Genomic DNA, 14,439 nt, shown 5'->3' with positions numbered 1-14,439 from the left:
CACCTCGAGGCGAATTTATACAAATACGACTGATTCTCGCTTTCTTCTTAGCCGCATACTCATCCTAGCAAGACAGTCCATTCCTACCCACCCACCTTGTTTATGCTATCGAGAGCACGCAGCCTGCGTCCATCGCCAGCCCGCACCCGCATCGCACTCATGGCCGCCCACATCACCACCGCTGGCCACCAGAATGCCCTGTACGACTCGACCAAGACCAACGAGAAGACACACTCGATCAAGGACCTACCAAAGTCCAACAACTTCACCACCAACCTGCCACCCGACCAGAACTTCCCCACTCCCTCCAGTTCGCATGCCTCCGAGCGAAAACATCTCGGCCCTCGCTTGGTCAAGGGCGCTCTTTACACATACGTTCGCCCCGATCCGCCTACCAAGTACGAGGTCCTCGCCGTATCTCCCGCAGCACTCCAAACACTCGCCATCGACCCATCCTCGACAGACTCACAGGACTTCAAAGACACGGTATCCGGCACAAAGATCCTAACATGGGATGAGGCCAAGGCTTCAGAATCAAACATGCTGCCGGAAGAGCAACAACGACGAGAACAAATCTACCCATGGGCACAATGTTACGGCGGCTACCAGTTCGGCCAGTGGGCAGGCCAGCTAGGTGACGGCCGTGCTATCTCCTTGTTCGAGGCCACAAACCCCAACTCGAATGTACGCTACGAGGTTCAACTCAAAGGCGCAGGCAAAACACCATACAGTCGATTTGCAGACGGCAAGGCTGTTCTTCGAAGCAGTATCAGAGAGTTTGTGGTTAGCGAGAACTTGCATGCTCTTGGTATCCCTTCTACCCGCGCGCTAGCATTGACCTTCACTCCCGAGGACAAGGCTCTGAGAGAACGTATCGAGCCTGGCGCCATCGTCACTCGTTTCGCTCAAAGTTGGCTGCGCTTTGGAACTTTCGATCTTGCACGCTCTCGTGGCGACCGGGGCCTTATACGGAAGTTGGCAACCTATGTTGCCGAAGATGTCTTTGGTGGTTGGGAGAATCTCCCAGGTGCTTTGAACTCCACTGACAAAGCTGAGTCGGTCGTTGACCCCGAGCGAGGTGTCGCAGCCTCTGTCGTACAGGGCGAGAACGAACTCGAAGAGAACCGCTTCACACGTCTCTACCGCGAGATTGCTCGCCGAAACGCAAAGACGGTCGCACATTGGCAGGCATACGCTTTCACGAACGGCGTGCTGAATACCGACAACACATCAATCTTTGGTTTGTCTATTGACTTTGGCCCATTCGCCTTTCTCGACAACTTCGATCCTAGCTACACACCCAACCACGATGACCACATGTTACGTTACAGCTACCGCAACCAGCCGAGCATCATCTGGTGGAACCTTGTGCGTCTAGGTGAGGCCTTTGGCGAACTGATCGGCGCCGGAGCCCGCTGCGACGACAATGAGTTCGTCACAGAAGGCGTCAGCAAGACCTGGGCCGACGAGCTAATCAAGCGCGCCGAGGCTTTGATCGAGAAGACAGGCGAAGAGTTCCGCGCAGTTTTCATGGCAGAATACAAGCGTCTCATGTCTGCACGTCTCGGTCTCAAGCAGTGCAAAGATTCAGACTTTGACGTCCTCTTCTCCGAGTTGCTGGATACACTCGAAGCATTGGAGTTGGACTTCAACCACACTTTCCGTAAACTCAGCAACGTCAACTTATCGGAGATTGAGTCTGAGGAACAAAGGAAGTATGTCGCTGGTCGCTTCTTCCACGGCGAAGGCCTCGGCGGCACTGTAGGTACCAGCGAGGATGATGCCAGAACTAGAATCGGAAAGTGGCTCGAGCAATGGCGCAATCGTGTCATCGAGGACTGGAGTGAAGGCAAGGATGCCGAACGCCAGGAAGCCATGAAGAAGGTCAACCCCAAGGTAAGAAACTGCTCCTACTATTGCTTACAAGAGCCAAAGACTGACATGTATCTTCATAGTTCATCCCCAGATCATGGATCCTCGACGAACTGATCGACAGAGTGGAAAAGAAGGGCGAGCGTGACATTCTTCAAGGTGTCATGAAGATGTCGCTCAACCCCTTCGAGGAGTCTTGGGGCTGGAACAAGGAAGAGGAAGACAGATTCTGCGGTGATGTGCCTCATGTCAAGCGTGCGATGCAGTGCAGTTGCAGCTCTTGAGCTGTCGCATGTTTCTCAAACCAAACGAAGTGTACGAACCATATTGCCATGCCATAATAGAAGTCAACTTTGCCGTTTTAATCAGGATCGCGATCATGCACAAGGAAGTGTCGTGTAGTTGTTGGGTGGACATCATTCACAATGGAAACTTGAGTGAGAAACATCGTTTTGTAATATATTGACTTTGGGGGATGCCCGTAATCATAGCCATTTCATCCGTCTCGTTTTGTTCATGTGCAGAAAAAGGGGTATAAGAAACGCTCATCACACTGCCACCGACTGACCCATATTGACGCCTGTATACCATGCTCGCTGTTGTGTGCATAACGCTGCTGCCATTCATTCACAGGCAGTCTTCAGAGAAAACAAAGCCTCCCCCGGAAACAAGCGGGGCCGACACACTATCTAACCATGTCGGTAACAAAGACAAGGAAAGAAGATGAAAGAAGAAGATAGAAGAACTCAGGTCGAAGAATGAAGCAAGATTTGCGGAGAATCATTGGGGAAGGACGCATTCAGACCTGAGTCTTCTTGTCGAGGAAGAGGTGCAAGTGGGTGTCGCCATCGTATGGGTCCTTTTCCTTCCACTCCCAGCACAAGAACTTCCAGTTGAGCTCGGGACGCCAGAACAGTCCATAGCCGAGACCACCTCCATCAGCGGTCAGAGCGCCAGTCTTGGGCATACGGATACCGAAGACGCAGCGAGCGAAGCGTGAGTGCAAGATGGCCATGGTGCACATGACGCAAGGCTCATGGGTGAGGTAGATCTCGAGATCAACGCAGAGGTAGCCATCAGGGATGAGGTTATCCTTGTTAAAGGCCTTGCGCTCCATGGGCGTCAAGGGGTAGTCAAGCAGAGTCTTGTCAACGAACTTGGGAGCACCGGGAGCGGGCTTGTGAGAAGGCTTGTTGATGTCCAGGGCGGCCATGTCTGGGTTGAGCTTCGTAGGGTCGCGGGTAGCGTTGCGGACACGTTTGCGTGCGACCATACCTATAGCTCGCATAACGGCGTGAGCCATAGGGTTCTGTTGACCAGCGACCTCGTCAAGGCCCTGGTAGCGGCCATCTCCAGCGACAGCGATGACTTCGATGGGCTTTCCGGTAGGTCTTTCGATGATGACACATCCAATGCCAGCGCCGCAGCACTTAGCCTTCGTCTCTCCGGCTACCTTCTTGGCCATTTCCATGAGGCGGGGCACGTTGTTGTCAGAGAGAACTTCCTCCTCGGCGCGGCCGATAATGCTAGGATGAGGGCCGAAGGGATTGGTCTTGCGGTAGATGGTTGGCCAGTACTGTTGAGACCACTGTTCGGCTTGCTCTGCACTTGTAGGAGGCAGCAGAGGAAGGGTGACCTCTCTGAGGATGAGAGGGAAGCCGTCGTCGACGAAGGGAGGGTTGGCAAGGAGGATCTCGGTAAGGGCATCTTCACCAATGCAGCTGACGGGACTAACGATCAGGTGCAAGGTGGCCGGGACACTACCCCGGCGTTTGTTGCGCGATGAACGAGAGCGAGACGAGCCACGAGAGGAGCCGTCGGCATGATGTTCGCTGCCACTTCTGCTGCGGCTGACGGCGACGGTCTCGGGGACGAGGTGAGTGGGTAGGAAGCGGGCCTTTGCAAAGCGACGGATGTGTTGCAAGTCGATGGCGTCGAGTTCAGGAACGTTGTCCTTGATAAGACTGTGCGAAAGAGTCAGCTCGAGGGAGCAGTGCGCGCAAACAAAAGCGAGCATACCCCAGGACGGTGTTAGCAGCTCTGGATGGCAATTCTATAGTCCATGCTTGGACAGTAGCAGTCGAGGCACGAGCCTCTGCCTTTGTCTTGAGCAACCAGAGGCCAGGCTTGGAGGGTGGCATGTCGTTGTCGTCGATGAAAGAGGGTGATGGGGAGTTGCGATTGCGAGCATCCAGGTCAGCTTGGGACGCATCATACGCGGGGCTGAACGCAGGTCCAACACCCGGCGGTGCGGACCTTCCTCGTTGTTCTTCACTCATTGCATGGTCTGGAAACCAAAGAAGGCACAGTTTCACATGTCGCGACTTCCTCTACAACAATTTCTGACGCACGGTTCATCGCTAGCGTGCTCTTCCCCAGATCTGCTCGGATGGCTGTCCTTAACTCCGGCTCCTTGCATAACTCAATCCATCTCCATACTGCCTGCTTGTGCAACGCGGTGTTGATCTGTTGACAGGCTGCCTTCCATTCTTTGTGACTACCCTTTTATTCGCACTGAATGAGACCTACACCTACGCCCAGAGTACAAAATCTACGAGAAGGGCCAATCTGAGCATTGGACGAGACTCCCAAGCCCGTTTGCAGCCACCAAAAACCACTCAGCCCAGTGCAGCAGCGCAAACCGGCAAGAAGCAGTAAACCTGACATCTCTTGAGACACGGAAGGGAACAAACATGGGCTTGGAACTGCTCCCGGATGACTTGTCTCTATCCCTGACAAACCAATGGCCATGCAGAGATTTGCAGATCAGGACTCTCTCTGCCCTCCTTTCTGTATGCAACCCCATCGCAAACGCTTGTGGTCTTTACTGATATCGCCTAGCCAAGGCTGCAAAGTTCGGGGACACTGATTGTACATGGTCCAGAAGCCACTGGAAAGACTGGTCTGCTGAAATCCTACTTGGACGTTTCTGGCCTCAAACATGCTTTCATTCCATGCACCGAATGCATTACGAGTCGTCACTTCTTGGAGCGGACTCTGGCAGCTTGTGTCGAAGCAATCGAGACGGCGACCAATGTTTCTCTGGACGGCATCATTCTCCCAAGGTGCGAGAATCTCAGCACTTTGACAAGCTCTCTGGAACGTCTTCTCAAAGGCATCGACAAATTTGTACTCGCTCTGGACGGCATCGATGAGCAGAGGGAGGCTCCTCCGACTCTGTTACCTACTCTTGCACGTCTTGGTCAACTCATTCCCTGCCTCAGTGTTGTGATGATTGTCACATTTCCCCATCCACGTCTTCTCCATCTTCCAGGTGCTCCACATATCTATTTCTCGCCTTATACTCGGGAACAAGTCATCCAGATTGCGTGCTGCCAACCACAATCCATCTTCAGTGAGCCTTTATCACCATCAGCCAACTACTCGGAAGAGCTTGCTGCCGAAGATGACACATGGCTCTGGTCGCGATTCTGTGCTGCCGTTTGGGATTCGTTAGCGAGCGGTGCAGCGCGAGATGTTGTCGCCTTCAAATCGATTCTCGACAAACTCTGGCGACCCTTTGTACAACCGATTGTTGATGGCACGTACGGCACTCGAGACTTTACCAAACTCATGGTAGCACAACGTAGGCTCTTCCAAGCCGAGAGCTGTCTCCTGGATTCGGTCATCGACGAGCCTCAGGCGGACACTAATATACTTACTGATGGTATGTACTTCTACTGGCCGCCATAACCAAACACACTCGCTGACTATGCCGCAGTCACCCACGATCTACCATACTACTCGAAGTGGCTTCTCTGTGCTGCATATCTCGCGTCCTTCAATCCGCCTCGTCAAGACAACGTCTACTTCATGAAGACCACAGAAAGAAAGCGACGCAGAAAAGGTGGCGGTGCCGTCGCTGGCCGTGAGTCGAAGAACCGCAAAATCCCTAGGCACCTTCTTTCGCCCAGTCCATTTCCTCTCGACAGACTACTAGCCATCCTACAAGCTGTACTACCACACGACCTCACGCCTACGATAGACATCTACACACAACTGGCGACACTATGCTCCTTGAGGTTGCTGTTGAGGACAGCAGTCGTTGGTGGTGACGTACTTGAACCAGGCGCCAAGTGGAAGGTCAACTTTGGCTGGGAGTACGCACTCAAGTTGGCTCGAAGTGTAGGCTTTGATATCACAGACCATGTAGCTGAATAGAGATGTAATATCAATGCATGTAGCAGATCCTTCAAGATGACAGCACAGAAAAAGAGGTAGCCAAACATTCTCATCTACCTTCACCTGACCACCACAACATGCAATATATTCCCCAAGAATACCCTGAATTCCATCGAACCGATGGGATGGCGCAAGCGGTCAAGCAGTGTTCCTTCCGCTCAGTCGGCCAGAGTCCACCGGTCCGATCCTCGGCGAGGCCGATTCAATGCCATGACGACAAAAAACAAGGAAGCAAAACCTCGTGAGTGTTCTCTTGATCAATCTAGCAACACGGCGGTTATGGGGGTGTTCTGTTTTTGCCAAACCTCTTGTCTTTGGTTATGTTCTTCTTCTTCTTCTTTTTGCTTTGTGTCAGAGACAGGTGATGAATGGTATCATGCGAAGGAACCCTCTGGATTCGATGACTGTGATGAATTGGAAAAAGTACTCTTGCCGTCGCGTCACTCTTTCATGCTGCTACCAATTGTTGTTGTTCTTTTGCTCTATGAACCACCATGTGCAATCTCCTCGCTATACTGTTCTGTCTGTATTTCCATGTGGCCAGCAAGAGTCAGAGGTCACGATGCTTCTCGAGGTCAAGGACATTAACATTCCGCAGATCGAGGAATCACATAGCAGCAATACATTCTGACATCAAGTAACGATAAAATGGTCTACGAGACATACATTATATAAAGACAAGAATGTGGTCATGGTAACAGTGGATGTGATTGTATGCATATGCTTCAGCTGCATTCTTAGCAACCGGGTCTATATACTCTCCATAGCTTATGCAGCAACCTCTCTCTTCAACTTGGTCTTGAGATTGGACAAATCGGCCTCAGCCTTTCGTTTACCAAGCACACCGGCATCTGGAGTAGTGCTTCTACCTCTGTCTCCACCACTGGCTCTCTTGACCTCATCGTGACACGAAGCATGGAACACTCGACCGCCAACCTTGACGGCGTCCATCCATACCCATTCCTGTGCATCTTCGTGCCACTCAGGCTCGAACTTCTCCTGGCAGATTGGGCAGGTAGCATTGGCTGCGGCGCCAGTGGGTGCGGGGATGTACTTCTCACGCACACTGACAGGCTTGGACGTAGTGACGGCGGTGGAAGTCGTGTCGGCAGCGGCTGAAGAGGCATCTACTTCGCGCAGACGGATCCATTCCATCTCATCGATATACCAGCTGCGGGTGAGACCAGCGGCAAGAGCTGCGTCGGCGATGCGCTGATTGCTGCGGAAGTGCCAGTCGAGATGGCGAGCCTTTTGGGCACGGCCCTCGTCGGTGGACAAAAAGCGGCGACCACAAGTTGTGCATTGGTTTGGCTGTGCATCGTAGAGGGTGTGCACGACTTCTGGACGGAAGCTGGAACGAATGTTAGTCGGGTGTTTCACATTGATAGGATGTAAATATGCATACCTCTTCAAAGCTGCAGCGTTCATGGGAATGCGAACTTTGGCAGGAGTGCCTGGAGGCGGCATAGGCGTGCTGCTCAATTTTGGAGCAAGCCCCTGAAGTTGTTGGAGGATAGATAGCGCAGGAGGAGCTGCTGGTGGAGGAATAGGAGGACCCGATGCAGGCACAGGGGTAGCACTAGCTGACGCAGGCAGGATGTTTGCAGCACGGAGAGCGTCAAGGAGAGGATTGCCAGTTGGTCCAGCAGGAAGTGCAGCAGCGGCACGAGGTGACTGGTTGGCAGGCGGATGTGGCATTGCCTTCAAGGCAGCTTGGACCACAGGTGTGCTCGGTTTCTGTCCGTTTGCTGTAGATGCCAACAGCTGCTGAAGAATACCAGGAGCAAATGCGGGAGGAGCGACAGGCGGCTGTGCTGAGGGAGTAGGCGCAAAGCCTTGAGGGATAGGTGGCGGAGGTTGGAACGGGAGAGCGACAGGAGTCGGAGCCTGCCATTGAGGTTGTTGTGGTGTAGCCGAAGGAGGAGGGTTGGGCTGTGATTGTACTGCCTGCAACTGTGCCACCTGCTTCTTGATCATTCCAATGGCATCTGAGTTGAGTTGTTGAGATTGCACAACAGCTTGCAAATCGAGAAGAGCCTTAAGCTTGGTCTGCACTTGGGAGTCGTATGGGTTACGGGCGAACTCGGACTGGAAACCTTGGATCAAGCCATGAATATCGGCCTTCAGCTTGTTGAGATCATCTTGTGGGTTGAGCACAGCCGAAAGTGAACGAGCAATGTCAGGAGGCAACTGATGCGATGAGAAGTGTTGAGGCGTTGGCTGAAACATGTTAGTCATACAGAATAATACCAAAGGCGTGATGATAATTACCTGTTGGCTGCGGAATCCATTCTGATAGGGATCCTGTGGAGGCGGCTGGAACTGACTAGCATTGTGTGGTGGGGTAGGCGTGTTTCTGTAATTTGTCGACATGGGCCTTCCTGGCATGTTGAGAGGAGTGCGATTCCTGGTCTGCAGTTGCACCGCGGCTGTTCTTGCCTTGATGAGCGCATTTTCAATCGTGCGAGTGACTTCTGCAGGGAAAACTGGTCTTGGATCCATAGAGCCAGGCACGGGTTCTTTCCAAGTCTTCAACATGGCTTCCATGCTCTTTCTCGTCTGGCTATCTACAAGAGTGTATGAATCCATGAATGTTGAGAAGAGATTCCTTCCAAGATAGACTGTGTATGGGGTGCCGACGTTTTTCACGATTGAGTCGAGTACATAGAGTGCAGGCAGCTTGCGTCCAGGGGCAGTCTGCAGTCGGGTTAGTCACCGATATTCCATAGGGATTATATGCTCTTTCGGATAGATCAAAAAGATGATGTCTCGTTGTTCTTCTGAGTCTTACCGTCTTGATGTGCTTTTCCAAAACCATAGCTATAGCTTGCGCATGTTCGGTATTCTCCTTGGCGATGATGGTCAGGTTGCTAATCTCATATCTGTTGTTGTTCTGAAGATCTTGCAGAGATTCCTGGAAGTCCAGAGCGACCTCGTCAGAGATTTGGTCGGCAGACATGATTCTTCAAAGGCAATATATTATTTGCAGCAGTAGAAAGAGAAGAGAAAAGAAAGAAGACTACAAGTCACAGATAGCTTCCTTCGAAAGTGGCTCAAGAAAAGAGGCAAGTCAATGCGCTATCCGGTCCGTAGACGGTAGAAGATGCAAAGCCCTTTGGTCGACTTGAACAACCACAAGAGGTGAGTAAATGGCAAGCCGCAAGCGAAAAACACTTGCTTCACCAAAAGGCGTGAAATCAGAAGAGTGTGATGGATCAATACTAGCTATTGTCTCTTCTCGCCCACAATAAGCAGCCCACTGCTCTCAATAGATGTCGTCAAGAGCCGGCTCCTGGTCTTCTGCGAAGACGCTGTGAAGAATCCTCCACTTTCACCCCAAGCCTTGGTTTTTTTCTACTCGCGCTCACAATCTGCAGCAGCAAGTTGTAGGGAGGCTTTCTTTGTTCTTGCTCTTTCTGGTTGTGCTCTTTTGTTTCTCTGTGCGGACAGGTGTCGGATCACGGGTGGTGTAGCACAGAGGTTAGTTGTGCCTCTCGGAGAGCACGTCTGTCGACCGGATGGGTGTGTGTGGTATTGACGGATGGTCGATGTGAGCGATGTTCCAAGTCGGAATGGAGAGAGCGGTGAAGGAGGTCGCCGCGAGTGGATGGTAATGGTTTGGTAGGCATGCGACGTCTGGCATTCTTCTTTCAAGGCCCCATTCTTGGCAAAAGCCAAGGCGAACCTTGCGACGCCCATGACATAAGGTAGCTCAGGCAACTGCATTCAGCACATAAAGTCGGGCCATCCCCGCCATCTGCATCTCCCAAACCACCGCCTTTGACCGAGAAGATAATAATATCAAAAACCATAACCATCACAATCATAATCAATCAACATGAAGTTCACCATCCATCTCCTCTTCATCGCGTTCCTCATGGCCTTGGCCTACGCTGCCACCGACAGCAAGCAAGTCATCGTCAGCTACCCCAACGATACTCCCGACTCTGTCATCGAGCACGCAATGTCCGTTATCAAGGAAGCTGTAAGTATACATCGCACTTCTTTGATGTATTTACTACACAGACTAACAGATATCAGGGCGGCATCATCACTCACGAGTACAAGACTCTCATCAAGGGCTTTGCTGCCACCGCACCCACCAAGGTTGTCAACAGCGTCAAGGCTTTGGGCGAGAAGTACCAGGCTGTCGTTGAGGATGACCAGGTCGTATCTGTTGCCGGAGGCTCCTCGTAGAGCACATAATCACCCGATATGAAATCAGGAAGGAAATGAGGAGTGGAACAGGCGTTTGGATGAAATCAATACAACCTACAGGAATACCTCACAGGGTAATTAGGACGGGATGGGACGGCTTTGGTCACACAGTACAGCGGGACATGGCAAGGAAAGGCGTAGTCAGTTTTGTATCATTGCCGCAGGCACAAGAGAAATACACACGTGTTTCTCCACTCATTGTTTCCTGTCAAAAGTCTCATCCGGCTTCCATCCATCGCTCTTTGAATGTCGAGCATACAATCATTTGAAGGTCACGTGATCTTGGTTTCCAGTCGCATCAGGTCCAATCTATGCGCTTCCAATGTTGATTCCGTCTCAAGACTCTGCAAACACTCTCCAATATCACAGAATTGCAAAACACTCATGATCTTCCACGTCACTTTTCCAACTTCGCCAACCTCTCCATCTCGCCCTGACCGTCGAGAATTGGCCGCATCTGGGGTACCACCTCGAACTCAAAAAGAAGCGCCATGGCTGGGGCAAAGAAAACAAAGCAGCACGACACAGTAAACCCCTCCCTTCTCACGCTTACCTGTTTTTATCCAAAAAGTCTCAGATGAACATGCAAACTGACACGCTGGAACATCAGACAATGGCAAGAGCGGTGATGCTGCCAATCAACAACTTCAACCCGGGCACACCCCGTCTCGATGGCGTGGAACCTCGTCTGAAGCAAATGATTGCCAACTCCGATGCCCTCGACAGTCAAGTGAGGTAAGTCACAACATCGGATCCACATTATCAACAGACACTGTTTCGGACTGCTCGAGTTTTCTTCTTCCATTGCAAAGTGCTAAGTTCTACTTTTACACCATCTAGAAACAGAATGTTCAACGCTGCATTCGCACCCGAAGCCATAAGGGCAAACCAGACACGCCCAGAAATCTCGGAGCAGACTACTGCTGAAGTCCTCACTGCTCTTGACTCTCTACGCAGAGTAGGAGAGTACAACGCTCGCGCAAAGGAGTCGAGACAGTTTCTGGTCGACACATTGAAGAAGTACGACAAATCCGGTGCTAGTGCTGCTATGGCTGGAGCAGAACGCAGGAAGAGTAGTGCAGCTGGTCCGGCCCCCGTTGCGCCAATGGGAGGATCTGCTGCTGTGGCTACTGCGGAGACCGGAAAGAGGATGCTCGGGAGTCCGACAGCGGCCATGGCGAATGCTGCTTTGCCTGCTCCTTCTGCGGCACAGACATTCCCCTACACGAATACCTCCAACATTGATGCGAGCAGGGATCCTAGAAGACGCTAGAGGCGTATGGTTGCTGAGGACATGCAACCAGAGGAAATCACTTTTTAGCGGCCCCTTTTGTTTTAACGCGCTTGCTTTGTTTTACAGCATGATACCCAGATGAGCATAACTTTATCTTTCGTTTCAGCCATATGATACTGATCCCAGAGGAGCAGAGATGTTCTCATTGGCTATGCTGAGTCTGGCGCAAAGTCCCAGGAATACCACAGTCTCTGTAGCAGCGAGATAGTTCAGCGCGTCAAGTAGGATCTTCAGGTGTCTGGTGAAATTATCCTCGAAGCGTTTGAGATGGTCGTCGAGCTTTTCCATCCTACGTGGGTCGGGTTCCGCTTTGCCGGTCTCGGTCTTAGCGAGATCCGGATCGCTCAAAGCAAGGTTCCGAGACAAAGACGCAGTATAATCGGCAAACATTGTGCAAGTAGTCATGACTTTGGAGTTGATCTGTCTATACGTTAGTTACCGTGCTGCAAATGAAATCATCCACGACATACCCTGAGGAGCTTTGAGTTTGTCAGCATGCACTCCTTCAGACACGTGGCCAGGAAGTCGACGTGGTCTTGCATCAGTTCGTCAACGGTACGCTTGACCTTTCCGCCTTCGGCCACACTTTCTGGTGCCTCCGCCTCGCTCAGTCGAGTCATAAAAGCAGTCCAGTTGGGCTCTATCACTTCGTTCGAGCAGAAATACAGCAGCTGCTGCACGAAACAAAGCATACGACTACGCAAGCACCACGCTCTGCGTTTCCAATCTTCAATACGTCGGTCGGAACTCTTGTGGCGCCAGCTTGTGACCTTGGAATGATCGATCCAGGAGCTCACCAGTAGCTGTTCGAGATGGCGTAATGAGAGAATGTAGCGGAAGAGCAGTTGGTATCTGGTCAGCGTCACCCTCGAGACGACCAGCGAGAGGGGGAATGGAACAGCATAGTCAAAGGTAAGCGCACCAAAGCCGGTGATGTCTGTGTCGTCTCCAATGACACTGGCTGCCGGTGTGTAGGAAGTGATGCTTCCACCATCGGCATCCAGGCCTTTGACGTTGACGACCTGCATCAACCATCTGGTCAGACCGACCTCATTCATAACAACCTTGACATCCTCCTTGAAGGGGTCCTCGGCTGCAACGCTTCCAGGCTGGCGCAATACGATATCAAGAAGTGACTGCAGCTTTCCGGTATTAACGGACTTGACAGGCTTCTTAAGCTCTGAATGGCCGAGTTCGAGGAAGTGAGAAAAGAAGTCGGATCTGTCCAAGAAGAAATAGTGCTTCAAGCTGCGAAGACGTGCAGGAAGAGCATGTGTTGTGAGTAGGAGAGTAAGAAGCGAAGAGTTGGCGAAGGCGTAAGCTGAATTGGCATTGTCCAAGAAGCGAACATCATCGAACGTATGAGGGACTTGATCATCCATGTCTCTCGACACGTCGACTCCACCACACTCTCGAACGACGTTCAAGTATTTACCAGCCAACAGCACTTTGTCCTTGACAGACTCAAGTTGTGGAGGCACATCTTCATGACGAATGGTGTAGCGTTTCTCCCAGTACTCGTCAGTGTAGTCTTGCTCCAGACCTTCTCGACGAATGCTCTTCTGCTCTTTGATCAGGAACTCGGAATGAGGATCTCGAACGTTGCCGTGGTGGAGCCATTCGTTCAACATGGCCATATAGGGCCTGGAAGACTCGCGCAATAGAGTGGTAAGCAAGGTCCGAGCGGCAGGGTCACCAGACATGGTGGCTAAACGCTTGGTGATGAGGCGCAAAACGCTACCTCCCTTGCACACCTTTCTCCCGACGTTTCCAGCGTCTCTGCCCTCTCGCAAAGATTCCAGGATGTTTTCAAAGTCGTCGGATTCGTCCAAGTCGTCATCATCATCATCGTCTTCAAGCATGGAATTCTCCTTCAATATCTCGTGAGCCAGGCTGTACAATTGAAACATCATGTGGCTGGTAGGTTTGGTGTGGAGATTCAGGACGTGGAGAGTGAAAGACTGGTTGGTGAGCATCTGGTGTTCCAGTTGAGCGATGAGAATCAGGTAGTCCTTGAGCAGTTTCCTCATGGCGGCGCAAAGGGCATGGTTGACGGCTCCAAATTCTTCACGACTCTGGACCTCGACAAAGGCTTCGACAGCAGCATAATGTGTAGCCATTCTCAACATAGAGAGGGTCAAGTCTCTCAAGCTTGGATCCAGACCAGGTAGCAGTCGAAATTGTGGGCCAGCAAGGCGACTCTTTTCCTCGTGCGGATGGTAGGCATCGGTGTAGCGGACGTATTGGCCCTCAAAGCCCATGAAAACGAATAGCAGATCCTGGATAACGGCAGTCTCTTGAGCGTCGAGGGTCATGGACGACAGAGGATCTGGCTGGAGAGCAGAAGGCGCATTGGCGGCCAGAGGTGGTACGGAGACGCGGGATGCCAAGGGGGCAGAGGTATGAGGGATCAAGGAAGCCTGAGGGTTCCAGGCAGGAGTAGGGTCGACGTTGGTGGGAATTGCATCGGACTGCCTCGATCTCGAGGGCTGGCTGGAGTGGGTAGAGGGCTTGTGGACGCTCCGGACACGGGTGACGGTAGCAGAGCGAGATTCATGTTGATGCGACTCGACGCGGACGTGGGCGCTTCTTTGCGAGTAGGGGTCGGGTTGAGGATTCCTTTGCGGATAGGCGTCTGGCTGAGCGCTAGCACGAGGGACTCTTTGGCGGTGCGAGGCCGACGTTCTTCTGTCGGCAGCTGACATTATCCAGTATTCGCATGGCTGCAAGCTGAACAAAGTCGGACTGCAAGCGCGTTGCTGTGTCTGGCCGCGGCGGACGACGCGCGCGAAACAATCAACGAGGCCCAAGCTCGCAGCAATGAATGCATCACCGCTCGCCGACTGCTGCTTCGTGCTTCGTGCTTCGTGCTC

General features: G+C 52.2%; 7 protein-coding genes across 7 annotated transcripts; 4 read left to right on the top strand and 3 right to left on the bottom strand.

Annotated features, from left to right (window-relative positions):
- Positions 1-159: 159 nt before the first annotated feature.
- On the top strand, positions 160-2,156 carry M436DRAFT_38706 (UPF0061-domain-containing protein; the record flags this gene model as incomplete). Its single annotated transcript, XM_013575403.1, has 2 exons — positions 160-1,896; positions 1,956-2,156. The coding sequence occupies 2 exons, from the start codon at positions 160-162 to the stop codon at positions 2,154-2,156; spliced, it is 1,938 nt and encodes a 645-aa protein (XP_013430857.1).
- Positions 2,157-2,671: 515 nt separating this feature from the next.
- M436DRAFT_60831 (cytidine deaminase-like protein) lies at positions 2,672-4,230 on the bottom strand (the record flags this gene model as incomplete). The annotated part of the gene is made up of 3 exons (XM_013575628.1): positions 2,672-3,836; positions 3,892-4,159; positions 4,224-4,230. 3 exons carry the CDS (start codon positions 4,228-4,230, stop codon positions 2,672-2,674), a joined length of 1,440 nt encoding a protein of 479 aa, XP_013431082.1.
- A 335-nt stretch (positions 4,231-4,565) lies between these two features.
- M436DRAFT_60830 (uncharacterized protein) lies at positions 4,566-6,033 on the top strand (the record flags this gene model as incomplete). The annotated part of the gene is made up of 3 exons (XM_013575627.1): positions 4,566-4,664; positions 4,714-5,539; positions 5,594-6,033. The coding sequence occupies 3 exons, from the start codon at positions 4,566-4,568 to the stop codon at positions 6,031-6,033; spliced, it is 1,365 nt and encodes a 454-aa protein (XP_013431081.1).
- Positions 6,034-6,822: 789 nt separating this feature from the next.
- M436DRAFT_38594 (uncharacterized protein) lies at positions 6,823-9,013 on the bottom strand (the record flags this gene model as incomplete). The annotated part of the gene is made up of 4 exons (XM_013575389.1): positions 6,823-7,405; positions 7,460-8,274; positions 8,326-8,751; positions 8,846-9,013. 4 exons carry the CDS (start codon positions 9,011-9,013, stop codon positions 6,823-6,825), a joined length of 1,992 nt encoding a protein of 663 aa, XP_013430843.1.
- An 879-nt stretch (positions 9,014-9,892) lies between these two features.
- M436DRAFT_78776 (uncharacterized protein) lies at positions 9,893-10,251 on the top strand (the record flags this gene model as incomplete). The annotated part of the gene is made up of 2 exons (XM_013575964.1): positions 9,893-10,039; positions 10,096-10,251. 2 exons carry the CDS (start codon positions 9,893-9,895, stop codon positions 10,249-10,251), a joined length of 303 nt encoding a protein of 100 aa, XP_013431418.1.
- Positions 10,252-10,855: 604 nt separating this feature from the next.
- M436DRAFT_60827 (uncharacterized protein) lies at positions 10,856-11,545 on the top strand (the record flags this gene model as incomplete). Its single annotated transcript, XM_013575626.1, has 2 exons — positions 10,856-11,007; positions 11,113-11,545. The coding sequence occupies 2 exons, from the start codon at positions 10,856-10,858 to the stop codon at positions 11,543-11,545; spliced, it is 585 nt and encodes a 194-aa protein (XP_013431080.1).
- Positions 11,546-11,668: 123 nt separating this feature from the next.
- M436DRAFT_37298 (uncharacterized protein) lies at positions 11,669-14,271 on the bottom strand (the record flags this gene model as incomplete). The annotated part of the gene is made up of 2 exons (XM_013575152.1): positions 11,669-11,986; positions 12,037-14,271. 2 exons carry the CDS (start codon positions 14,269-14,271, stop codon positions 11,669-11,671), a joined length of 2,553 nt encoding a protein of 850 aa, XP_013430606.1.
- Between the last annotated feature and the right edge of the window lie 168 nt (positions 14,272-14,439).

This window comes from Aureobasidium namibiae (assembly GCF_000721765.1).
Source record: "Aureobasidium namibiae CBS 147.97 unplaced genomic scaffold scaffold_2, whole genome shotgun sequence".
In the NCBI taxonomy this organism is placed as follows: domain Eukaryota; kingdom Fungi; phylum Ascomycota; class Dothideomycetes; order Dothideales; family Saccotheciaceae; genus Aureobasidium; species Aureobasidium namibiae.
This window is presented reverse-complemented; position numbering and strand designations above follow the sequence as displayed.